General features: G+C 36.2%; 1 protein-coding gene across 1 annotated transcript in view; it reads left to right on the top strand.

The window, feature by feature from the left end:
- Nucleotides 1-25199, top strand: part of STIM2 (stromal interaction molecule 2) — a 34490-nt gene extending 9291 nt beyond the window's left edge. Inside the window, exons 2-11 of the mRNA XM_085322901.1 lie at nucleotides 4047-4161; nucleotides 13472-13583; nucleotides 14263-14378; nucleotides 16149-16326; nucleotides 17233-17410; nucleotides 18017-18184; nucleotides 18392-18492; nucleotides 18774-19012; nucleotides 22471-22672; nucleotides 23583-25199. Coding sequence (XP_085179027.1) covers nucleotides 4047-4161; nucleotides 13472-13583; nucleotides 14263-14378; nucleotides 16149-16326; nucleotides 17233-17410; nucleotides 18017-18184; nucleotides 18392-18492; nucleotides 18774-19012; nucleotides 22471-22672; nucleotides 23583-24063 — 1890 coding nt within the window. The 3' untranslated portion in view covers nucleotides 24064-25199. The remainder of the gene's footprint in view (nucleotides 1-4046; nucleotides 4162-13471; nucleotides 13584-14262; nucleotides 14379-16148; nucleotides 16327-17232; nucleotides 17411-18016; nucleotides 18185-18391; nucleotides 18493-18773; nucleotides 19013-22470; nucleotides 22673-23582) is intronic.
- Nucleotides 25200-25684: the final 485 nt, after the last annotated feature.

Raw genomic sequence — 25684 nt, 5'->3', positions numbered from 1 at the left:
TCCCATAGGACGTGTTGGAGGTGGTAGGTGCTGGAGAGGAAAGCTAGAACAAGCAACATCATTTTTTTTTTTTCCTGTTGCTTCAGTTGTGAGGCTATACTTGATATGGACAGGTTTAGAGGTAGTAGTAGGAACAGAAGATCTTTTGTTTTCTTACTGTCTAGTGCCTTTTCTTCAGCTCTGTCTTTCCTAATTGTGAGGTGTGGAAAAAATGAGATAGTTGATCTCTGTGTGCGGATTGCAKGTTAGCTGTGAGAACTGCCAACTTCAGAGTAGTTGTGCCAATTTGAGAAGTACTCAAAGCCCACGTTTGGACTGTGGGGTGTGCAACAGAGGTCGTGGGGCAGATATTTTTGTATGTGTGTACAGACATATATGTATATAGTTGGTGCTTCAGAAATTCTGTGTTTGCCTTGCCCTAACAAGCTGCTATTTTCAGTTCTCATGTATTTTGTAAAGGGATTTTGCAAAATACTAAACTAGTCAGGGCAGTAGTTGAATTTCCTCTCTGAAATGTAGGACACTCCCTATGGTTAGGATTTTAACACTGAAGAAATGAAATGATTAAAGAGGGCATAAGGAAGAATGTGTCTTTGTACATAGAATTTTAAATTTGTAGAACAATTTAGGTTGCAAGAAACCTCCATCAGTTCTAATCCTCTGCTCAAAGCAGGTTYAACTTCAAAATCAAATCATGAATGTGACCAGAAATTTTGCCTGTTTTTCATTTAAGTACTAAAACATAATACTAAAGAGCTGCATAGGTATATGGAGACTGTGTTGCATAGTGCAGCAGGAATGTGTAAGCTGAGAGAATTCAAGCAGGTGACTGAATAGGTGCAATATGACTTACGAAACGCAGTACGAGTATCAAAGTTCTCCTAACGAATTTTAACTGTTTTAATATGTAAAACTAACTAGTCCTAATTTGATAAGGAAATTGAAATGTCACCCTAACATGTAAATTCATAGTAACAGATATTATGGTTGATGTAAAATGAATTGCAAAGGGAACAGTGTCATCTGGTTTGAGCTGTTAGTGAACTACTTCAAAACCAACCAAATCACCAAGAAGAAATACTAATAAGTTACTTGCAGACCATGTAGAAAATGAAAGTGGTTTGTAGTTCGTATGTAATTAGATGTTTTTTGCTTGTATTGAGATATTAAATCCAAGTGAACCTTACGTCCATGCTTCCTTTCTTAGCATTATTGATCTGCAGTTTTGTTGCTCATAGTTTCAAGGTGTGGGGGGCACTGTACAATTCCATGTGCTCGTTTTGAGTTCTACTTCAACATCCATAATTCTAAACTTGAACTTTATTCTGTCTCACCTTATGTGAAAGGTGAGATGGAATATCCAATGCTGACAGTGGGCTCTGGTTTATTCCACAAACCTGACTACTGTACATTATTCACTTTCACTAATTTCTTCCAATTACTTCTACCTATCACTTAAATCGAGCCATGTAATCCTGTGATGCCTCAGAAGTAAACAGTAACAAACTGGTTTGGAATACATGCTTGTATGAGTGATGTAATGTAAACTAAGGCCTGAGTTTTATCAACTGTCCTGTGAGTAGTGTGTACAGCAAAACTTATCTTCCTATTTGGAGCAGTGGACATTCAGAGCTCTCAGAGAAAAGACTGAATAGTCATCTTGATGAGAATAATGACTTAAAGAATCATCTCTTTCTACTGCTGTTTGGCTGAAATTAATGAGAATTAGATAATGTTGTGGATTCTAGTGTGTTGAAAGGCACAGGCTTGTATTCTGCCAAAGAGACTGAGTTTTAATTTGAACTTTGTCTGCCACGCACCCCTCCTCGTAGCTTATATATATTGCGATAGCTTTTTATTTGAACATGTATGTATACCTATTATACATTTATCTCTCTATATATTATATGTTTGCTTATGTAGAGGGAGAATTRATGTTTTTACATGTCAATAAGTAATAGTCCTAGGTGAAGTTACTACTTTATTATTGATCTTRTGATGCAAACTGTTACATATTGTGATCTTGTTCAAGTTTTTAATTTATCCATAGTTGTTTACAGTAAATAAAGAGAACGAGGTTGTTATAAAGGAATTTTCATGTGCTTTCTCCTATACATAGTTATAAAATTCTTCACAAGCGAAGAGAGATATGGTTCTTGGCAATATGAAGTTTCATCTCATTGCATGGTATAAGGACATGAAATACTTCAGCTATGTAGCCTTTCTTTGGATAATGACAAGTTTAAATTTTGGTATACCAACATTGGACTTGCTCAAAAACAAACTTAGATGTCTCCACTTCCAGTAGAACAAGACTTAAGGGGCCTATAGTCAGTGCTTCTCTACCCTTCCAGTACTACTTTCTGTTGTGTAGTTCAGCTAACTGCTATGTCATTTATTGTACTGCTGGAAGAGTAGCAAAGGTTCCAGTTCAGAAACAAACTGCAAAATAGCTCTGAAGAATGTGTTAGAGAGCTGCAGGAGAGGCAGGGAAGCTGTAGTACTAGGTGACCAAGTCTTAACCTTAGGTGGAATAAATGGCATAAGGGTGTCTCCAGGTATCCTTACCCTTCAGAGTAAAATTAATTTCWGTTCATCTAGTCTTTAGCATTTGGTCAGTGCTGTGATTATTCAATCTTCCCTCCAACCCCAGTTTCCTGCCAGTGATGTAATCTATGGATTTGGGACCAAGAGATTGGGAAGGAGCATAGCTGTGGGGAAAATACCTCCCTTGGCAAAARGAACCTGAGACTCAGTAGCAATTTAGCAGCCATTTTAGCGTAGTTCAGTCTGAAGATGGTATTCAATTTGGGTCTTCCATTCAAATGACAATTAAATTGGTATAAAACTATTTCTTTTTCTCAAAGCCCATTTTCTAAATTAAAAAAGATATCTAGGTTTTCCTCTGTTATATTTTTAGAGTTTTATCTGCAATATTGTTCTCTTGCATTTTTCAGTGGTGTGCTACTGACTCTCTTGTATTAAATGGATCTTTTGGAGTTTCAGCTATTGGCCTCGCAAAAAGCTTATCAATGGATATAGGCTTTGATTTTTTTTTTTTTAATATAAGTGAGGTAACCTATCTGTTGCAGAAATTGAACCTTATTTGCAACAAAGACGTCTCAAAGAAAAAGTTGATGCTATCTGTTCTACAGTGAATTGTATTTTGTAGCATTTTCCTCAAGTTCTGGGGCTCAGTGTTTGTGGCATCCATTTTTTGTGGCAGTGCCCCTAGCTAACATGATATTCTCTAGGGCTATGGCACTTCTGTGGCTTTTTGCTCATATGTATGTGGAGAAAACAGTTGCTTATGGCTTGTTTAATATTGGTACACCATTAATATRTATGACATGATTACATGATCTCCTTTTTCGTCCTTTTGTTGAGATTTTGGATGAGACGTTTTGGTATTTTGGATGAGACTGTGAACTATAAGSTACTGTGAATGAGATAGCTTTGTGTAATGCTTCTGTGCTTGGAATGCAACTGTTCAGGCATTTTTAGTAAGAAGAAAATTAGGACTAAGAATACTTAGTTTTTTAATTTGATGGAATAACTCAAATTTGTTGTTTAATCAAAAGGTTTTAGTGATACTTAGTTAACCTTTCACAGATCTCAAGCAGTTGCATTTAGCTGGTGTAGCAGGATTCAAGGGGAAATTATTCATAAAGGACTAGCGTGTCTTTAAATCTTATGTGGGCTTGTCTTTCAGGTAGATAATATGCTTATATGTCTTCGGAATAGAGAAGCATGCAGTACGACCTGGTACATTCATGATAAATCACTATAAATCTAAGATATACTTAGTGTTGTCAAATTTATTATGCTAACAATTGCAGCTTCAGTTTTCTTAGGATTTAGTTGCAAAATCGATTCTAGTAAGAATGCTTCATTTCATTTTTGAGTCTCTGAAGTGGTCAGCTTCCATGAATTGTGTGCTGCTTGTATGGAGAAGTTAGTAATGATTCTGCATAATTCACTTGTGGCTTCTGTTTAGAARTCAATTGTTATATTGGAATTTAAGATGATGTTTTCCTTTCCTTCAGTTTCTAAGGGAAGATATGCAATATAAGGATGCCTCTAATAAACATAGTCATCTACACAGAGAAGACAAACATATCACCATTGAGGATCTGTGGAAACGCTGGAAAACCTCTGAAGGTATGTAAAGTGGAGTAACTAGAATTAATAGTGATTATTTAAAAAAACATAATCAGCAATTTTCATCATTAACTTACAGTACACCTCTTTCAAACATCTTCAAAATCTCTATTGATTTATATAAGCCATGGTTTATAGGATAGTATGTAAACATAATGAAAACTCACTCAAGTCAGCTAGTGTTAATTTCCTCTTAATGTGCTGGGTAAATTGAGATAGCCTACATAGACATCAGTATGAGGTGACTGTTGCAAGTATTGAATTGCAAATAAATAAGCTAAGCATGTTTTAATGTAAGCAAGCTGTAAGGATTGCTCTCAANTTTTCTTTTTTTTTTTTTTTTACATATATAATATAGTGTGTTAAGTAAAAAGTCCAATGTGCTTTCATTTTTATGCAAACTTTTTTTGACTATCAAGAACTAAAATTCTTAGTCTAAAGCATTTTGGAAAACCTTTTTCCTCTTGGAATAGCAGGCATTGGAATAACCCTCACTCACCCTCCATTTGAAAGAAACTAAGTAGGTTTAGTCAAATATTTCAAAGTTCACAGAAGTTATTCTTCATGAGCAGTATACTGTTCATTGCTGAATATGTTCCAGGACATAATGATTAAAAATGAATTCTTCAGATGTCAGAAATTAGTCAGATTTGTTACAAATAATATAGGCGACTTCTTTTTTTTTTTATTCAGATGTGCTAATGTGAACGCAGAAACCTAAAAGTTAGTATCAGTTAAGCAACTAAAAGTAGGAACCAGTGAGGAATAAAACTAGGAACATGCCATTGATTCAGCTAATGTAGGAAATCATTTAAATGCAATCTGAAGGAGTATACTGATTAACTTGAATCAAAAGTATTTGTGTAGTAAATGTACTGTCTAGTTTTTTACCAGTAATTTTTAGGCCAATCTCTTCAAATTTTCCATAGGTATTTATTTGCAGAAGACTTTGTGGAATGAATGTACTGCAAATAATTTATGACTACAAAAAAAGATAATTGCAGAGCAAATTATCTGACTACAACTGTTAGTCTGGCTTATGAGTTTATGGGTAACTCTTTAAAAAACTCAGGCTTTAATAATGTCAGAAGTACCTAATCTGTCTGTGAACAGTAGGAATTGGACTGAGAAGGTTGAGAGCTGTCATTGGAGGACTATTGTGTTTTACTGTGTCTGATTATAGTGACTTTGCTCTGCGTCCTGCTGAGTAAACTGAAGTAGCACTACCGGGAAGCCCTTAGTGAGACTCTCGAGTAGTGTTAACAGTAGTCTGGGGTGTAAAGAATGCTTCCCCCCCTCCCCCTCCCCAAAAAAAAAAAGGGTAATTTATGCTGAAGATATTTTACAGTTTTATGGTATCAAATAAAATATGACTGTTAAAGATACTTGATTACTATTTTATCCTATCCTTTCATTTTATTCTTTAAGAAGTAGTTGTTTATTTTTCTTTTCTTCCTTTCACATCTTCATTACTTAAATGCTGTCTTAATTCTGTTTCCCAAATTCATGTTTTTGATTATAAGAACTTTTTTTTTTTAAGATTTGTGTCTGATGTTCTTTTAAACTACCTGAGATGGAAAGTGGTGACTGTTACAAATCATGAAGCCTCTCTTTTACGTTATAAACTATTATTTTTAAATTCAACAGTAGGAAACATAGAAGATTGCTTTTCCTTTTTAGATGTTTTTGGAATTAGGATTCCTACAAGTGCTATAAGATTAAAATGTCAGTTTAATGCAGTTTGGAAAAATTAAGCAAGACAGTGGAAGGTAGTGTAAATGATGGTATCAATAATGCAAAACTTCGTAAGGAGTCTGTGTGAGGGATACAAGYCCTAAATAGTATTTGACAGTTCCTGTTAGTGTCAGACAGTGCCCAGAAGAGTCTTTTGGATCTACCACTCCGTAATTTGTGCTGAGCAGAATTGCTCTTTCCTTTCCATAAAGATTGCTTTGTGTGGATGGTTTTCTCAACTATGCCCGATAATGCGAAATTGCTTTCACTTTAAGATACCAATCTTAAAAGATGGATAAGGTTTGAGGGAAGAAGTAAAGAGCACAATTTACGGAATAACAAGTACACTGTTGTTGTTTCTCTTTCTGGTATTAAGAAAAGTGGAGGTTGTATTTAACTAATTGCTTAGGAAGGGGTATTTGAGGAACTGGCTGTTTATATGGAACTATGAAGACTGTGTCCTTGTAAAAAGGGTGTGTTAAAATTTTTTTAAAGAATCCTTAAGGAATATTCTTTGCTGGTGCAAATTTCAAGGCTGCTGTAGTTTTTGCCTGAAAGGAAAGAATCAAGTTCATAGCTTAAATCAGCAGCCTGCAGCCTAATATTGCTGTGTTGCTGTGCACTTTGAGGCCTTTAGTGCAGAACAAAACTGTTGCTTAATTTAGTTGTTACTTATTTTAATAGTAAGTAAGAATAATCTGTGACTTTTTAAAATTTCATATAAGGCCATAGAGAGAAGGAAAACTTTTTAGAGGAATGGCGAAGAATTAGCACAGTGTTTAAAGCACAGTAGAATACTATTTTCCCAAGGTCTTTCTACTGTATACTTGTTTTATGGTGTTTGTTTTGACTGTCTCGTTCCCTTTTTTTAACTAGACAGGATTTGTGTGTGTACTAAGTCTTTAAACAATTCAAGCTTAGTGATTGGTGGGTTAAATTTGAAGATGCATCTTGGGTATTTTTTTCCTACAGGAACCCTGAAGTGGTAGTAGTTGCAAAAGTAGCAAAGATGGTAGACAAGTGTTTGTTTTGTATGTCTGAATTTCRGTCTTCGTATAATTCCTTTGGAAATTTCTATTTCTCAGGGATGTCTGCCATCTTCTCCCCTCAAAAAAGGGGACTAACACCATGTGGATTTGGGTACTATAAAGAGAGATGTTTAGGTATTTAGTCTCAGTAGCRAGGGAGTCTCAAATTAGTGCAGGAGCCTTCGATAGCTCTGTTCAAGAGGGAGCCAATTAAATTTGACAGTAAATCAAGGTGAGTCTTCTCTGACAACAGGAAAGATGCAGCATTGGGGGAAATGTGTAATTGTCCCTTGGAACTTGATTTTGTAGCAATACAAAACTGTAGTAGTCAAACTTGGAGTTCACAGCTGATGCATTGTTGCTAGGCTAATGAGTCCTCTCAAAAATTAGTTTTAACAAACTGCTGAAAGTAGTTCTTTTTCATTATGGCTATTTGATCTTTAATGTATGCCCAGTAAACTATGAACTATTCTGAACACATAAGCTACTCCCTGGCTGTGTGTGTTTTGTTTTTCCTTTAACTCTTCTCAAGTCCTTCAAGTTTGTATTTGTTATCACCTGTTTTAGTCAGAGGTAATGCTGCACAACAAGTGTTCTTGCAGCAACTGGGAATAAATTGCACACCGTAAAGATGTTATGGTTGCATTGCATGTTCTTAATTTTTGACCATCTTGGGTTTTAGGTATCCAGACACTGGAAACGCATGCAAGCAAGGCATTGCTGAGGATGTGTTGCACAACACTGAATCCCATTCCAAACGGGACTAACACACTATTCCATCCTGTTTAAGAGGAAATAAGAGTTAGTTGTAATGTTAAACCTTTGAAAAGATAATCAGAGTCACTATTTAGCTGCTTCTGTCTCTTTTACTTTTCAATACTGTTTAAAACTCTACTGGTGACAGCATATTCCATACTAATGCTGCTGCTGAAAGTCCTGCTAAAACAGAACTAGCTTTTGAATCCTCCTATATGTTCAATACAGAACAACTTAATGTTTGTGTTTTTGCCTGTGATTTCTGCCTTGCCTGGTTAGGACGTTCTCAACTTTAAGCCTAGTATATGATTATCATTCACTCCTTGCCATAAAACACATGAATCCAGTGTAGTCTGATCTCGGAAAGGAGTAGGAGCCCTGGAAGGAGTACTGGGGTACAGTAACATAGTTTTACTCTACCACCCCTCTTCCCCAAAGCGCTGTGCTAGGTGATAAATTTAACATGAATGAAGTGACAGGTAGCCCCACCTTCTGATCACTAAATATGGGTTAGCAAGGAGCAACTTTCATACAAGATCAGTTTGAAGCTGCTTGTACGTCCCTCACCTTCAGGCATGTTATTGTACATAAAAAACAAAAACAACAACAACAACAACAAAAAAAACAAACCCAAAGCAATTGATACAAGTTTAGAAACTAAGTGCTGCATTGGTGAGTAAACAGTGTGGTTTCTGCACTTCCCTCCCTGGGACATGTTGCTGACATCCTTTTTTTTTTTTTTTTTTCCAAGCTGTCTGTGAAAATAGGTATGAGGGAAGAATTTTGATTAATCCTTTTGCGATATGCATTTAACTCACAGTGGTTGTCAGCTGCTACTCCAGTATCTGAAGGACTGTACTGTTTGGTGCTTAAAATAAGGACCAAATTTATTACCTCAGCTAATTAATAGGAGCTGTCACATTCTAATTGGCAATACTGAACGAGATGAATTTCAGCGGGTTCACTTAACCTTCAGCACTCCCAGGTTATATTGCTTCTCTAGTATCATATTTCAGTAGGCCACGACTGCTTCTGCTGAATAAGAAGGCCAGTTTACTTCTCAATACTACATGCTGTGGTAGAATAAATGTATATATTTATCACAAGTATTGCTTGTTTTGTCTTCAGTAGTGTTGTAAGAACTGGAAGATTTCAATTAAGAATGGGGGTAGGGATTAACAGTGGTCACTAATATAAATCTCCTGGGGTTCCAGTGTGATGTTGTAGAAGGGGTGGTGGTGATTTTTTTAGAATTTGGTCCCAGCTGGAAAAGCAAGGGATTTTGGGGGGCCTGACTCTGGAATTCTACTGATGCAGAACTAATTTACAAATACCACAGCAGATTTTCAGAAAAATTTTGCAGAAAACTAATTTTCTGCTGAATGAAACTGTCTGATAGATTAAGCCATGTTGTGCAACTTCATTTTGGTACCTGCAATACATTGCCTGGTGATGGTTGACTTTTATAACTTGACTAGGTTTTTCCTGCAGTTTGTGTATCTGACTTGTGTGAGACCCCCAAACAGCACAGATATGTAAAGAAATTCTTTAAGTTGAAGGATGCTTCTATGGTGTAAGAAGAATGTGCAAAAAGAAAACTCCGCAATGGAACAGTTGTTTTCAGTTTCTCAAGGGAGCCTTTTGCGTGTCTCCTCCTGACTCCCTGGATCTGTGACCTAATTGAAAAGTTGTTTTCTCTTAAGTATATAGTTGAAAGAGCAGCTAACTTTGGGAGGAAAAARATTAAAAATCTTACAGTTCATACAAAGTAGTAGTATATTTTTAAACAGGGTTTTAAGTGTAGAAAATGTGCTTCGTGCTAATGCAAGCATACTTTGTTCAGCTGCTAGATGAGATCTCAGTCTATCTGGAAGCTTGGGGGTGTTAGTAGTACCTTGTAAGCCTTTCTGCTTGTGTTACACAAGACAGCCAGTTTGCTGTGCATGTTAAGGAAAGAGAATGTGATCAATGTTTTCACTTGTTCACTATAATGTTTTCTTACTTTCTGCCCTTATTATTTTGATCTCCTGTATGCCACATATCTTTAGTTCCTCCGATTTTGATTTTTCTTTCTACTSAATTTGTTGCTCAAAGCATTTTATTTTTAGGCTGTTACAAAAGGAAAAAGTCCTCTTGCCCACTTTGATAATGTGAATCTTTTTGTATTTTATTGTATTATATTTTTTGTAATTTGTATTTTTTGTAACTATTTTCTCGTGATTGAGCCCAACACGTGAACTTCCTGAATTGCTCAATCCATTGATGGTTATCACTACACTCTGTCCAGGTTATTACCCTACTCTGTTAGCTGACTAAAAATACCACATATGGTATTTTAGATTTGGAAGCAACACACTTGCATGTTTTCTTTCCACCTGTAAAGTACTGCTTTTGCTCATTAGCTGTGCATCCTCTCTTAACTGCAGCTGTTCCCATTAGTCTGGGTAAATAGAGAGTCCCTTGGTAGAGCTTATCCTGAGTGACAGGAAGTGGTGACGGCTCTGGTAGGAAATAGGAGTATGTTCTGCAGCTGGCAAACAAGTGTGCTTTAGACAACAAAGATCAGGTGTGGGGGGWTGTAATGGATTCAAGAGCAAGGAATAAGCAAAAGCTTTTGGACTGCTTTTCATGTAAAATGCAAAAAGTTTAGAGATGGGAAAACATAAACATACCATCCCCATCTCTCTTTCTGAGAGATGAGGATAATATGTTTACCTAGCTACTCTGTAGTGTCTACTTGGATGCAGAAATTTCTGTGTCTACAGAAATGGGAAGATAATTGTGCCTAGGACTTTGTATTCAGAGCTAGTTTATTCTAAAGCRTATCTGATTCAGCCCCAACAGAATCTCTCTATTCTTAATCCTTTTAAAACAAAGCTGTAATTAGCAGGCTGACCCTTAAAACTGTTGTTGTAATTTTCTTTTGAATGCTGTTGGAGAGCTGTTGGTTCATATGGAAATCTAGAAGTCTTTTTCTCTCTCTCTCTTTTTTTTTTTTTTTTTTTTTTATGACTTCATGACAAGGACTTTTTGTTGTGGTCAGGAAAAAGGTAGAAAAATTAGATATTCCCAGAGAAGAGAAAAAAGCATTTGGTTATTGGATCAGAAGATCCAGGCCTAACTCTAACCAGGTCTTAGCTTTTAAAATTAATTTTGATTGAGAAATACTTACAGTAGAAATAGTTGTAAGACTTTCTCATGTACATGGAAACCGTGTGGTGCACTTYATAACTCAGTCTTCCTGAATCTTAAATTCTTGTTAGTTTGGGGATAAGATGGATTYGGTAGGGTATTATACTGTTAGTTTAACACTAGCATTAAATTGCTAAGCCTTCACAGCATGATTTGCAGTTTTTTAGTCAGACAGTTAGTCAGCCATGGAACTTGGTAAAACTGAAGCAAATATTCTGACCTGTTCAAAATATAAATACCACTGTTTCTTCATTTTTGAAGGGTTTAGAATGTCAGTGACTGATTCAGGTGTGTTATAGCATAATGTTGAAGAGGGAAATACTTACGAAAAGAAGGAATAGTTCTTGCTTATGACCTTGTTTTACCCAGCAAATCTATATTTCTTGTCAAATGTGTAGATAGTTTCAGAATGTAAAATCCCAGAATAAGGATTTATTCTCTACGCTAATACTATTTAGTTTAAATAGGGAGTAGCCATTTAAAAGGACAAAACATATTAAAAAGTAATTAGTATTAACTGTTCTGTAAATGGATAACTAAGAAGAATACAGCAAGTATGTGTTCTGATTTTTGTTTGTGAGACTTTGTAGTTGCTACTTTTCTCAGATTGTGTGCTAATGAAGGTATTCAGTACAGCTGGACAATGAATAGGAAAATGTTTTTTTCCTAAATGACTGATCTGTTTTGAGAAATTATCTTGAGTTTCCTACAAAGGAAACATCACACCAGTCTAAATAGCAGAGCAGATATGTAATTGTTACTCTACTGAAAGCAGCTTCAATATACACTTCACTTTTTACAACAAGTTGTGAAAGGTAAGAAGTTACTGAAATTATGGCAGTGTGACTGCAAAATAAATTCAGGAATAGAAGTGAAACTTTGCAATTTATCAACATATAAACTCAGTGAATTGTGCAGCTTCCAAAATCACAGTTTCTGTACTTTCAATATCTGAAGTGCATGGTAAAGCCTGTGTTGTATAGCAAATATATTTGGTGATTTTTGCTATGTCAGATTAAACCAGTGTTCTTGCTGTGAAGTGCTCTGTTTGTGAAGACACTTCCAGAAGAGAAATTAGGCTGACATTTTTCTGGAATCTTAACGTTCTTTTGAGATGCTTAGAATAACTTGTAAATATACTACTTAATTGTTTCTCAGATATGAAATAATCTTTGATTGCAATGTGAAAATGACCTGTTTACAAATGGAGCAGGAATATCTTGCATCAAAGGTTGGAGTAATATGATGAAATAGTCTGTTGTAAGGTCAGTACCTGGAAAGCAGTTTGCAGTACAAAAGCAGAGAAGGAAATGGAATAGTGTCATGAAAAGGAGGTATAGCCATTCATGTAGGTATAATTCAAACTATTTTGTATTGTGGATTTTTTTTTTGAGACATAATTGGGCCTGTGAGATGTGTTCTGTTTCTAGTCATTTGGAATGATGAAAATCTGAAGTGTTTAGGCTTGACTTTACGCAATGCCAAGTAAAATGACTTGTCCTTATTTTGGTTTCAGCGTACACGTTACTAGACTGTAATATGGATTTGAACTAATAAAAATTTCTGCTGTTTGTAACTTACCTGTTGAGTTTTAAGCAGCTCTTTCTAAAGAACGATTGTCAAAATTCACTGAGAATGTACCTGCAGGATAAGATTTCCAAAGAAATCTGTGCCCAACATTATCAGATTATCAGTTTTAGGGAGGGCAAATCTTTCTTGAAAAATCAGATGTTTCTTCTTGCACGCATGCGTTTGTGCACRAGGAGGCAGTCACATGAATGTCTTTTGCAGTGTTGACAAACTTAAGAAGTGGAGAGAAAAGTTGTGCTTTGGTTTTGCCAGTGTAAAGCTGTAAGCAGAAGCAGCTAGAGACCTGTAATGGCCAGAAGCTCACATTTTTAGTAAAAATCTTTGGATTTTTACTGATAGGTAGTGTTTCCTTATTTTCTTACAGCATCCGTAGCTCTGAAAGGCTATGTGGACTGTTGCTATTATGAGTAATGTACATGACAAAAATTTACTTAATTCTATGCACTTTAAAATAACTTTTTTTCTCAGTGGGAATATTATTGTATATAATGCAGGATGTCCTTGGCATATTTGGGATTAATTTAATGGTTTTACTATCGCGTATGTGCTGCCATATTTTCTTTCAGTTTACTTTCTCTCCCTTTTTATTGTTTGAAGGCATGAGCTGCTATGAAGATTCTAGTGAAAACAAGTGTTCAAGGCATTGTCCTGGGAGAGATCAAGAAAGAAAKAACTGGGGTTCAGATCTGTTTAAGTAGCTAAAAGTCACAAGATACTGTACTGTTTGAGAAGGGGGGGAGAGGAATCTAAATTATTCTCTGAAATTTTTAATAACAAAATGTTTCTGTTGGTTACACGCTTGTTTGTTTAAAACTTGCCTGAGCTGCTTTGAGGAACATATAATGAAAAGGCAAAATGTTGTTTTTASTGAATGTGAGTACTAATTTATCTATAATTATATTCAGATAAGTTTTTGTTCACTGTAGCATGTTTTTTTACCCCTTGTCTTTTAAATCATGTTGCTGATATTTCTGATTATCAAAGTTACTAAGCAGATGCTTTTCTTCCAGTTCATAACTGGACTCAAGAGGAGACTCTTCAGTGGCTGTCAGAATTTGTTGAATTGCCCCAATATGAAAAGAATTTTAGAGACAGTAACGTGAAAGGAACAACACTTCCCAGGTGAATATTCCTTCTGTATTAGTTTCAAATGACTCCCTATAGGTGGCTGTTTTTGTCCATATGTGGAACAACTGTCTGAACCTAATAGCTAAGCAGATGTGATCAAATGCAAGAAAAGAGAAGTGCACTTGCAGTTCTGAAGAGCTGGGTGTGTTTTTTTTCTTTTCTTTTTTTTTTTTTCCTGCCAAATTATTTATTATTTCCAGGTAACTTACTTCCTACCACTTCTTTCACCTTGTTTCTTTCTGCTGAAGCAGACAGTCACATAATTCTGTGTGGTACCTAACTCTTTTGCACGATTTCCAGTATATTGTTTGGGTAAGCATCAAAACTATCTGCAGAACCCCTTGAGCATAGCTACTAGATTTCAGTATTGCATATATTTAGAAGAGTTGGTGTTACAAGACTGCAAATAAGCTGGTACCATTTATCTATGCCAAGTAGATTTATTTTGTGTTTCAGAAAGAGAAGAATAAGAAATATAATTTGATACTTCTGCCACATGCTGAGATGCTTTTTGATAACAAAGCTATCACTGTATTATATATCCTATTCTAATTGTGTAACTGTAAAAGTGTATAATACTGTGTGGAAAATTTAATACACTGTATTTTTCCTCATTGACCAGTTCTGGTTAGAGCCTCTGAATAAGTAGGTAACATTGCTTTATCATTAACAGGATAGCAGTAAATGAGCATGCTTTCATGATCTCTCACCTGAAAATAATTGACCGGAGCCATAGACAAAAACTTCAACTGAAAGCCTTGGATGTTGTTCTGTTTGGACCGCTCACACGTTAGTATTTTTTTTTTCTTAGCATTAATTGTAAGAATTCAATTAAAATAATTTCAATGACATTTCTAACTGTATGTAGGACAGCTTATTTTGTTTTGCAGATGTATTGATGGATTATTTGGAATGCATTGTGGAACTAGGAGGAAAAAAAAATACTTAAGTTGTTGGATTTGGGGAAATTATCCACTTATTCTGCAATAGTTTTAGTATATTCCCYCCTAGACTGGGTGTTGGCTTTTCTGTTACAATAAGTGCCCTCTGTATGTGTTTGACTGTGTTTAACTTAGACTTCTAGCTAATGTCAGTCCTCCAAAATAAAGATGTGATGGTGGTGCAGAATCAATCCCAGTGTCTTTTGCACAGACTGTGTTTAAATGCGTTTGGATTTAATGTTCAAGTTCAGCATTTGACTCACTTTAGCTGATGCAGATGTTTCCTCACCATATCCGMAGTGGTCAACATGCTTGTTTGAACATAGTTACAGGTCTGTCCTGGTTCTGTGCATGTCAGGTATCCCTGAATTAGGAAGCCCTTTGAGAGCTTGGTGGTCGTCTAGGAGACTAGTGAGTGACTTTGCAAAAATCAGCCCAGCTCTGGGCAGTAAGATTTTTCTGAGGGGGAAAAAATACATAGTCTTCCCATATACCTTTAATACTCACTATTCCACTGGAACAATTTTGAGATGTTTAGWTTTCCGTATAGGTGGCTTAGTTTTGCAGCATTTTCATAGCCGAGGTTCTTTTTTCTGTTCTCTTGAAGCAGTTAAACTGCTTGTGAAAATTAGATATCCCTGAAATCGGTATAGTTCTTTCACAGTGCTTTACCTGAACTAATAAGCTGTGACAGATTTTCCCCCATATCCGTTGTGATGTTGAGACACATCTAAACTGTCTGTGGAGGTTAGGATATGCAATTCTTAAGTTGTAACCATGATCGGAAACATGCTATGAAGTTTCATGCTATGCTGTTAGTTTAGTCAACTATTAGGACATTAAAATCAGTCCTAGAGACAAAAAGYCAAGGCCTGGTTAAGTCCAATCTTAAAGTGGCTATTCTTTGAAACCAAGCCCCAAATACTTGAAAAACTGATGTTAGCAGAGCGTGGACTACATGCTATACTGGTTATATTGTGACAATTTAACCAGGTCTTCAGATTGGGAAATGAAATGCCTGTTTTGTAGTTAAAATTAACAAAAACTGTTTTAAGTGTTTGTTTTGCAAAAGTTCAAATGACTGTAAAAGTTACACTAACAAGTGGATCATCTTTGGATCAGAAGTGGTTCTGAATCTTGGATATAGCAGTTCTACAGTTCAGATTTTGCTTTTTAAAAGTGTCACTGCTAGCAATATACTTCTTTTAAAATCTACTTTATTTTGGACAAATGCACTTTCATCTCGTTACAGGATACTCTAAAGGGCACAGATTAAGGTGAATTTACTCAAATCATAAAGCAGGACTTCAAGTTCCTCCTAGCCTTATAAAGTGTAATTGGGAAAACTATCACTAAATTCATTATATGGACTGTCATATAAAAGATTAGTAAGCTTAATTCTATGTAATGTAAAGTTTTAGTACAGATTGTATGAGTAGCAAGGTTGATTATTATATGGGAAATCCTCTGGGATGCATTTGAAAGGGGGTTGCTGGGGATCATTTGAGATAAATGAGCTGGAATTCTGTTTAGCGTCAGGTCAGGCTATGAACAGAAAATAATTTCCATGGTGCTTTCTGTATCAGCAAAGCAGATRATCGTGTTGTTCTCTGTTCAGGTCCCCCTCACAACTGGATGAAGGATTTTGTATTAACAGTTTCTATAGTTATTGGTTTTGGAGGCTGCTGGTTTGCATATACTCAGAACAGAACCTCAAGAGAACATATCACAAAAATGATGAAGGACTTGGAAAGTCTCCAAACAGCAGAACAAAGTCTTCTTGACTTGCAGGAAAGGTATAAGAACTAAAATCCAACTCTTCAGTGAGTTGTCCTTGTTTTTGTTTTGAGGTGAAACACAAAAACAGATTCTTTAAAGTCATGAGTGACTTGTTTTCAAGCTGACTTTGAATTTTGTTCATTTTTCACAGAAATGTTGATCTTACAATGGGTTTTTTGGTTGAAATTGCTTCTGGATATTTTAGGATGTAAAATGAACTCAAGGAGAAAAGCAGRGAATAGAGTTTGAATTTTATTTTTATGTATTGATTTTTCCACTTGAACACAGAAAATGCTTCTTTACTGTGGGAGTAGCTGAGCATTGGAATGGATTGCCTAGAGAGGTTGTATAATCTCTGTCTTTGGAGAAATCTRAAACCTAATTGGACATGGTCCTGGGCAACTTGCTGTAGCTGACCCTGCTTGAGCAGGTGGCTTGGACTAGATGAYCTCTAAAGGTCCCTTCAAACCCCAGCTATTCTGTGATCCTGTGGTTTAGAAGTATGTATTGCTGTTTTGATAAAATTATAATTTACTTTGAAATTTGTATTTGCTTTACATGCATAGAAATGAGATTCTCATATCTTTCTCCTGCTTTTTAAACTCTTAAGAATGAAACAGAGCTTGACTAATTATTTTGTACTGCTTATTTAGCATTATATAAAATTGTTAGCTTCTCTGATRTATCTGTAACTTGGTCTTGTAGGAGGATTGGTTATTTTGATCTCTTCGTACCTTTAATGAAGATTTACCTTAAAGTTGGTATATTTTGTCTGGCACTGTGGCCTGCGGTTTACTTACAGGCTTGGAAGTAATTGCTGCTGATTCATGCAGTTTACACATTCTTATTTATCCTTCTGTTGACTGTAACTTTTAGTAAATACACTGTGTATTTCCTCATATTCTTTTTGTTCAACTCTGAAGGCTTGAAAAGGCACAAGAAGAAAATAGAAATGTTGCTGTGGAAAAGCAAAATCTGGAGCGCAAAATGATGGATGAAATCAATGATGCAAAACGGGAAGCTCATCGACTGCGGGAATTGAGGGAAGGAGCTGAATGTGAGCTAAGCAGGCTCAAATATGCAGAGGAGGAGCTAGTACAGGTACCTGCAAACTGTAATTTTAGCATTGACTTTAAATTCATGGTTTTATTAGATGCTTAGTAGTGTTTGAAAGTAGCATTTCTCTGAGGCTAAATTTGAATGAAAAATAAAAGCACTTAATGACTGTCCATCAGTCATGTGCATTATCTAGTAAAATACTCTTGAAGCTATGAAAAGCAGCACACTTTGTATATTAGCCTATGGCCATAATGCATTTGAATTCAGGGAACATAATATGCACTAGAAGAAAGCTTCTTCTTATCTTGTAATGATATCAGAAATAAGTTTGTCATACTCTTCTTAGTAATTTGTGTAATTTATAGTACTAAATCAAAATGTATTGCCTTAGAAGTATATTGAAGCTTCAAGTTAGTGGCTATACTGATCGGAACAAAACCTGAGGGTAATACAGAATACTGAGATTCGTATACTATGTTTCAGAAATGCCTGATCTGCCTTCTTGGCAGCCACTGGCACACATCAAAGTTCTGTAAACTTAAAGATACTGTTTGGGGGAGAGGGGAGTGAAAAGTGTTTGTTTCTTCTGCTGTCAGTTCTAGTGTGATGGTCTTGATGAAAATTGTGTGTTTTTTTTTTTTTTGATAGGTTCGAATGGCTTTAAAAAAAGCTGAGAAGGAGTTTGAGCTGAGAAGTAATTGGTCTGTTCCTGAAGCTTTGCAGAAATGGCTTCAGTTAACACATGAAGTTGAAGTACARTATTACAATATCAAAAGACAACATGCAGAAATGCAGTTAGCAATTGCCAAAGATGAGGTACGGACTTTTATTATTTAGCTACTTAAAGACTCTCTGATCTGTTGCTTCAGTATATCGACTAGTAGGTACAAATTATTCAGATGAGAAYTTGGATATATTTTCTGCTTTGAGGTATATGCTACCTGTCAGTATTGCTCGTGTTTTATCATCTGCGTTAAAGGGATAACTTCTAGTTTTATGCATTTCATTTTTCTTGCATTTTAGGCAGAAAAGATAAAAAAGAAGAGAAGCACTGTATTTGGAACACTGCACGTTGCACACAGCTCCTCTCTGGATGAAGTGGACCATAAAATACTTGAAGCAAAGTAAGAGTTACCAGGATACGTATTTTTTGTGATTTGTTTCTGGAACAATGGAATTTGCAAAGAGTTATGCCATGGAATTTAGCCTCTGAGGGTGGTGTGGTCTCTCTCCCTCTTTTTTTTTTTTTTTTTTTTTTTTATTTTAACATGAAATGAAACTGAATGTTGTAGTGGGAATACTTAGTCTTAAAGCTACCTGGTATGCTAAAATGATTGCTCTCGTGTTGCTTTGTTGTGTGACTAAGAATAGTATAGCAATTTTAATCTTGTATGCTTTTTTTCAGGAAGGCGCTGTCTGAGTTGACGACATGTTTACGAGAGCGTCTTTATCGATGGCAACAGATTGAAAAGATTTGTGGTTTTCAAATAGCGCACAATTCTGGACTACCAAGCTTGACATCCTCTCTCTACTCTGAACACAGCTGGGTAGTGATGCCTCGAGTTTCCATTCCCCCTTACCCAATTGCAGGGGGAGTTGATGACTTAGATGAAGATACTCCTCCAATAGTTTCACAGTTTCATGGTAAGTGATGTGTTCAGTAAAAAAGAAAGGGGAAAAGTTGTGGAGGTGAGGGAATTCAGAGGAAAATGTAAARGCAGGGAGGAGGGGGAATGCTGGAATAAAACAGAAACGGATCAAAGTCAGATGGAGCAGAATGCTATTTAGCTTTCCAAATACATGCTTTGGGATTTGTAGAGAGTAAAAGCTAGGGTTTGCAATGAAGATAATATAGAGAAAAAGCCTTTATTTCCTTTCTTTTTTKGGGGGAGTGGGGTTTGGGAAGGAGGGAAGGGCCTTCAGAAGAAGGCAGCTGAAGTTTTGAAAGTGTGTTTGTTGTGCTTGGTTGCTCCTAAACAAAAGTTTTTAAACTGAAATGCAAAATTTCTTAGTGCCTGTTTTGTACCATATGGAAGGGAATGGAGGTTTTGTAGGATCCCTTGAGCTACTAGGAAGATCACACCCTTTGAGAGAGGCAGTGCTTTCAAAACATTCTTTAGTGACTGGAACAGAATCCTGTTTTTATCCAAGGGAAGCTTTCAGGCAGAATGTTTGTGTTGGGATACATGGGGTTGTTTGAGAGAGGCTGAGAGGCCAAATGTCAGAGGGAGGGAAATCTAGTTTCAGTTAAACTATGATCAAAAAGATATACACTGGGGATTCAGACCACCCTTGTGCCTTGAGTCATTGCGTCAATAAGAGAGCCTGTTTTATGGAATTTGTGATTAACTGGACTCTAGAGGCAAATTAAAAAGATGAGCTCCCACGTAGCTGTTGAGACAAGCAATATCAAGCTGAAGAATGAGTAGGGAAGAAACCTCTATCATATTTGTACATTTTTGCTTCCTGGACTGTCATTCTCAGAATAAATGAGAACTATATTTTAAAGGGAGCATAAGGAGAATGGTTGCTACTTTACTTGCTTATTTTAGTGTAATTGAGGCACATTTTATTCTGAATGTACCAACCTTTTCACAGTATCTTTACATGCTCTTTTGAAAAATCCATTAATCTCCTGGCAGTGCTATTTCTTTTAAATTTTAGTCACTTTTAAAGAATAGTATTGCTTTAGCTTGACCTTCTTTACTATCAAGGCTTTGATTTAAACTTTTGCAACAAATCTCTTGGAAGAAACAGTAATTCATGATGCCTAGAGTCAAAATTTTAAGTCCAYATGGACAGACTTCATCTGTATGGTCTAATTTCAAAGTGAAGTACTCCATTTGTTGTCAGAGTTTTCCAGATTGTCTAAAATGTCAAACCATTTAGATAAATACGTAAGATTCAGACCCCTAATCTTAGTCACAGTCTTTAAGAATACTCATTCTTCTTGTTTAGATATTTCAGGAGAATGAAGCTAGTGAGCAAAGTGCAGTTGGTTCAGAGGAACTAGGATCAGAGAAGGACTGTACAGTTCATAAGGGCATACTTAGATGAAATTTGGCTATATACTTATGCATTTATGGCTTCATTTTTTTTTATTTAACGTTTTGGCTGTTCTGGAAGTCTCTAGCTAATGAATACTATTTAAATTAGTGATAAAAGATGTCATAGTTTAATTACAAGAACTTCAAATGTATTTTCTGAGTTTTGGCAAGGTATTGTAGCCTTCTCTTATGCAAGTGATCACATGAGAGATTTTTTTAATTTTTACTCAGTAAAAAACCTGGACTTGGGCATGGGGAAARAGGGGAAAACATGCTAAATGCTCTGTTTGAGACCAGCAATTTAGGTGGAGTCAAGCCCATCCTTTAGCCAAAAATGACCAATGCATGCAAGGAAGGACAAAGGGGCTTATCTCACTCAGGAGGCTTCAGGCAAAATGCAGTGTGCAGACAGGTCAGTTGAGAGCAAGACTGTTTCACTGACTGGACCTAAACTGAGCTATCTAGTCTGGACCATTACCTGGCCAGCATTCTTTGATTTCTTAAGATTAGCAGAGCTAGAAGTCTGTCAGACTTTTTTATGCTGCTGCAATCAATGTGATAGCCTAAAGCAGTATAAAGCAATAGATCTGTTTAATCAATCCTCAGCTAAAGAACAGAAGGGTCTCAGGAAATAGATAAACTAGATTTGGAATGAGATCATTAGGAAGAAGGAATAGTGAAACTTCTTGCTTTCCATTGACTGATTAGGATTCAGCTGTTTCCTTGATATAATAAGTTTCATTTGTACTAAAAAAATTCTAAGTGTTAAATTTTTTTAGCTGGAGTTTTCATAATCCTGCATATATAACTTAAAAACAATCACAATGTTTGTAATTTCTCTCAAAATTCAGTAGTAAGGCACTTTTTGTTTTATTTCAGCAAACAGGATAGCATCTGATTTACTTAGACGTGTAGTCCAGATTTCTTCAAGGGATTCTCTAGTCTTTTACCTCAGTTCACACTTTTTAAGAAATATTTTTTATAATAATATAAGCTTATTTTTGATCTGTAAGCACCTGTTTCTCAGGTCAGTATAGAATACATCAAAAGTAAAATCAAAAGTTCGAGTTACRTGAAAACTGTCGTGTTCAGACTTGTGAGCCATCCTTTTATGTTCAGCCCAGCAGGAAAAAAAGTCTAGATGTTGGTGAGGTGCAGCTAAGTTGCAGCTGCTTGTCCTTAAGTGGTGGTGACATTCTGCATTCAATGCAGAAATGCAGCTGAAACTTCTGAGATTCCAGGAATGATGATAAATTTAACTGAGGTGAAACTGGCATCTCAAAGGGAGATACGTTTTGTGTGAGGCCAGACATCCTTGTCAGCAAAAATGTTGTTGTTGTTACTATTTAGTGTGCTCTTCTAGGTAAATATTTTGATCATAAGAGCATGGCCTATCTTGTCAAAGCAAAGTGATGCATTCTGTGGGATAGTTTGGGGAAGGGTATAAGTTAGCCTGAAAATATGTCTATAAACGTATTTCTGTAAGAGTATTGCTATCTGATCAGCTTCCGAAGGAGGTATTGGATTAGGAGGTTATAACTCCTTGCTCTGTCAACTTGAATGTTGTTGTGTCCACCCATTGTTAGTAATTTTTGTCCTGAAATTCACAGTTAGTCTGCAAAAAGGAAATGTTATCAAATAAGAAATTTTCCTCCTTGAAGTGAGGTTGAACTAGATATTTCATATTTAACAATACATAAGAAATATAAYTGATCTCTTGTCTAATGTAACTTTCAACTGAAGTAGTGTATTTCAAATGGCTGTTTGGTTACCTTGGTTACTTACCTTGCAAACTTTTTGAAGATTCTTTAARCTACAAATAACTATAGAAGTAAAATGCAGGGTGTTGAGCAACATGCTAATCTMAGCACCCCTATTTTTAGTGTACAAGGGGATGGGAGTTTCAGTAGAGCCTTTGTCTCTCCTCTCAAGAGAGGATAGTGAGCCAGAAGTTTTGGTGCACATAGAATAATGCTTGGCAGGCACAAAACTTTGCAAGTTGAGTGTTGAGTGATGTCATTTGGGGGTTTTGGGGTTTTTTTTTCTTTACCTCAGGGTCCATTGTAAAACCTCCTAGCACACTGGCAAGAAGCAGTAGCTTGTGTCGTTCAAGACGCAATGTTGTGCCATCATCTCCACAGTCTCAACAGGCTTTGCACTCCCCTGACCCTGACATCCTTTCTGTGTCAAGCTGCCCTGCTCTTTATCGAACTGAAGAGGAGGAAGAAGCCATTTACTTCTCTGCTGACAAACAATGGTATGGAGACTAGCAAACAGCACTTGGAACACTGATAGGATTATTTGTGACTATCAGTGCAGAATTAAAAGCTGAATTGAATCGAAAGTTGAGTTCTTCTCTGCTGTGTGTTTGTAAATAGCTAGCATGTTGTATGAAATTAATGTTACAATCCAGGGTGCACTGAACTAACCCTGATTCTCCATTACAATATGTTACTGGCTTTTACATCTGAAACTAGGATCAAAAGCAATGTCAGCTACTGGGCGAAGAGAAGATGGATGGTAACACAATTCTTACAGCATGTTGAGCGTGTACCTACTCTTGTTACATGGCCTCATAGGAAAAGGTTAAATTCCTTTTGGAAGGAGCAAATGAGCTTGTTGAAAGGTAGGGACACTTGTCCTGAAGAAACTTTTTGCATATGATAGGCTTAAATCTCTTTTGATTTCATACCTTCTCTGATTTCATGCACCAGCAAAATAGTTTTTGTTCCTTGAAGTGAGATACAAATGACTGATTCTGGGCAGATCCTGATGCCCACCAAAATGAGATCACAAAATTAATTATCTTAAGATTTGATAATCAGATGATTTAATGGTGCTTCATTGTATCTCTAATATTATGATTCAACTGTATCTCAGTAAAACTGTAAAAAAAAAAATATATTGTAATTAAGACAGGCGAGGGAAAGAACCTACCTGCAAAAGCAAAGGACTATGCAATTATGTATATGGTTTTCTTTAAATACAGTAAATTCTAGATGTTGTGAATTAAAATATTCAACTTAATATTTTTCCTCAGCTCATTGGTGAGGAAAAGTGTGGGTAGTGCATCCAGGCTAATGGTATTGATTCTAAATTGTTTTCCTTTATTTGCATGAAGGAAATGATGGCTTGATGATGTTTCTCCTTTGTTTGCTCTGACTCAGGGAAGTACAGGAAACAGGTTCAGAATGTGACTCCTTCAGTTCATCTGCTGGAAGGAAGCAGTCTCCTCCATCAAGTCTTGAGATGTACCAGACACTCTCTCCTCAGAAGGCATCCCGGGAAGAACTCTCACTGGAGGAATCGTCTACGGGAGACTCCACTTCTCTAACTGCAGATATTTCCAGGGGCTCTCCTGACTGCGTAGGCATGGCAGAAACTAAGAGCATGATCTTTAGTCCTGCAAGCAAAGTGTATAATGGAATACTCGAGAAGTCCTGCAGCATGAACCAGCTTTCAAGTGGGATCCCACTCCCAAAGCCTCGCCACACCTCATGTTCCTCAGCCAGCAGTGACAGTAAACCCAACCATGAAGCCTCTTCTGTCCCTAGGATAAGTAGTATACCACAGGACCTATATCAAAATGGTGAAAAAAACAAAAAGCCATCGAAAATAAAAAGCCTCTTTAAGAAGAAGTGTAAGTGAGGTGGGCAGAATAAACCTACAGTAATGTTACAAAAACTATCTTTTTAAAATGTTTGGAATGTAATTCCATTTGAGCATTCCAGACTGGATGCCCTAATGGAATGCTTTATAGGTCAACTGTATTGACTCTACTGTCAAAGATCATGCCAGCTGTCAAGGAGAAATCATTAAAAAGTTCAGACAGTTTACAGTCATTTCTGCCTATTTATTTCTGGGTTTTTAGTTTATTCATAAACCTTTTTTTAAGCCACTTTGGACTTCTAAGCTTTAATGGACTAGTAAGCCTTCCTGGGCTTGCCAAAGTTTCTTGTTTACCAGAGCATCTTCTTATCTTTCCATAGAGCTAGGACATTTACCTACTGGACTTTAAGAAAATAAAAAGTAGAACTAATTGAATTGCACTACTGTTTTCCAGACTGGAAAGTCTCTCTGCAAGTGAAACTGAAAGACTTACAAGTGACTGAGAAGATGGATCTTTTCACTTTTAGATCTTTTGGCATTTTTAAGTAGAACCTGTAATTTCTAATTGACTTGATTTCTGGAAATGGAAATGCCACGCTTTTATTATGGGAAGCTTTGTTAGATGCATTTATTATTAGAATGGGTCAAGTCCTGCTGTAAAGATCATGTTTTTCCCAGGACTTTCACTGTGATTTTACTTCACTGCAGGCTGTAKGATAAAATATATAGATAATTTAACAAGAGAAGAGGCTCTTGATTCCTTATGCAAGTGATGGATATGAAACTTGACTGAGGACTGAAAATATTCACTCTCTTAAATGAAGAGGGGGGGTAGTAGCTTTTGTTTACAGACTGACAGACAATGGACAATTGGTTTGTAAAAGTTTGTACTGTGGTAAAGATAATAAATTGGAAACATTATTGTGCTTGGGAATGTTCCAATTTTAGCTAATGCTTGTTTCAGACATGTTTCAGAGATCCTGTTTGTTGAAAGCTGTTGTAGGCTACATTGCTTATGCTTACTGCTGTGTGTAAGTTATTGTTATATTTTTTGGATTAGCTATTAATGTCTTAATGTCCTCCTTTTGTAAGATTTCATACACTTTATTTTTGTATAGTTTGAAAATTTAGCTGTTCAGACATGTCTGAAGTAAATGGTATAATTTTATAATGCATACTGTTATACTAACTCATAATTTTAGATATAAAGATAGATATAAAGGTGAGACTCTAGACATGCTTTGGATAAGCAGTTTTTATGTTAAGTAAGCTTTTATAGGGAGAGATGAAATTACTATGGAGTAACAAAGAAGCCTTCTTAGGGATACAGTAGCTAGTTGTTCAAAAACTTTTTTTTTTTAAACACTCGGAGACAGCAAATGTACTGCTTGAGTAACAGTGCCTTTTATTCAGTTTGTCTGAAAAATGTTAATACTGAGCAAGAATTTCTTTTGAGGTACATTCCAAAGAAATATTTCTTGCTCTAGTGAACACAAGCGATTTATCCAGTGATGACTAAATAGTTTCAGCCCTTCCATAGGGGTATGCTAGTTGCCTCAGTAACAGCTGCTGCTGCCAGTGACCTGTGATTAGGGGCTCGCTCCTTGCCAATACGTACATGCTGTACTGTATGAAAGAATTAATTCACTGACTGCCTAAA

The sequence above is a fragment of the Rhea americana genome, unplaced genomic scaffold (assembly GCF_003343005.1).
Source record: "Rhea americana isolate MKP2758 unplaced genomic scaffold, rheAme1 scaffold_8, whole genome shotgun sequence".
Lineage (NCBI taxonomy): Eukaryota > Metazoa > Chordata > Aves > Rheiformes > Rheidae > Rhea > Rhea americana.
Note: the sequence above shows the minus strand (reverse complement) of the source record. Positions and strands in the feature narration are given on the sequence as shown.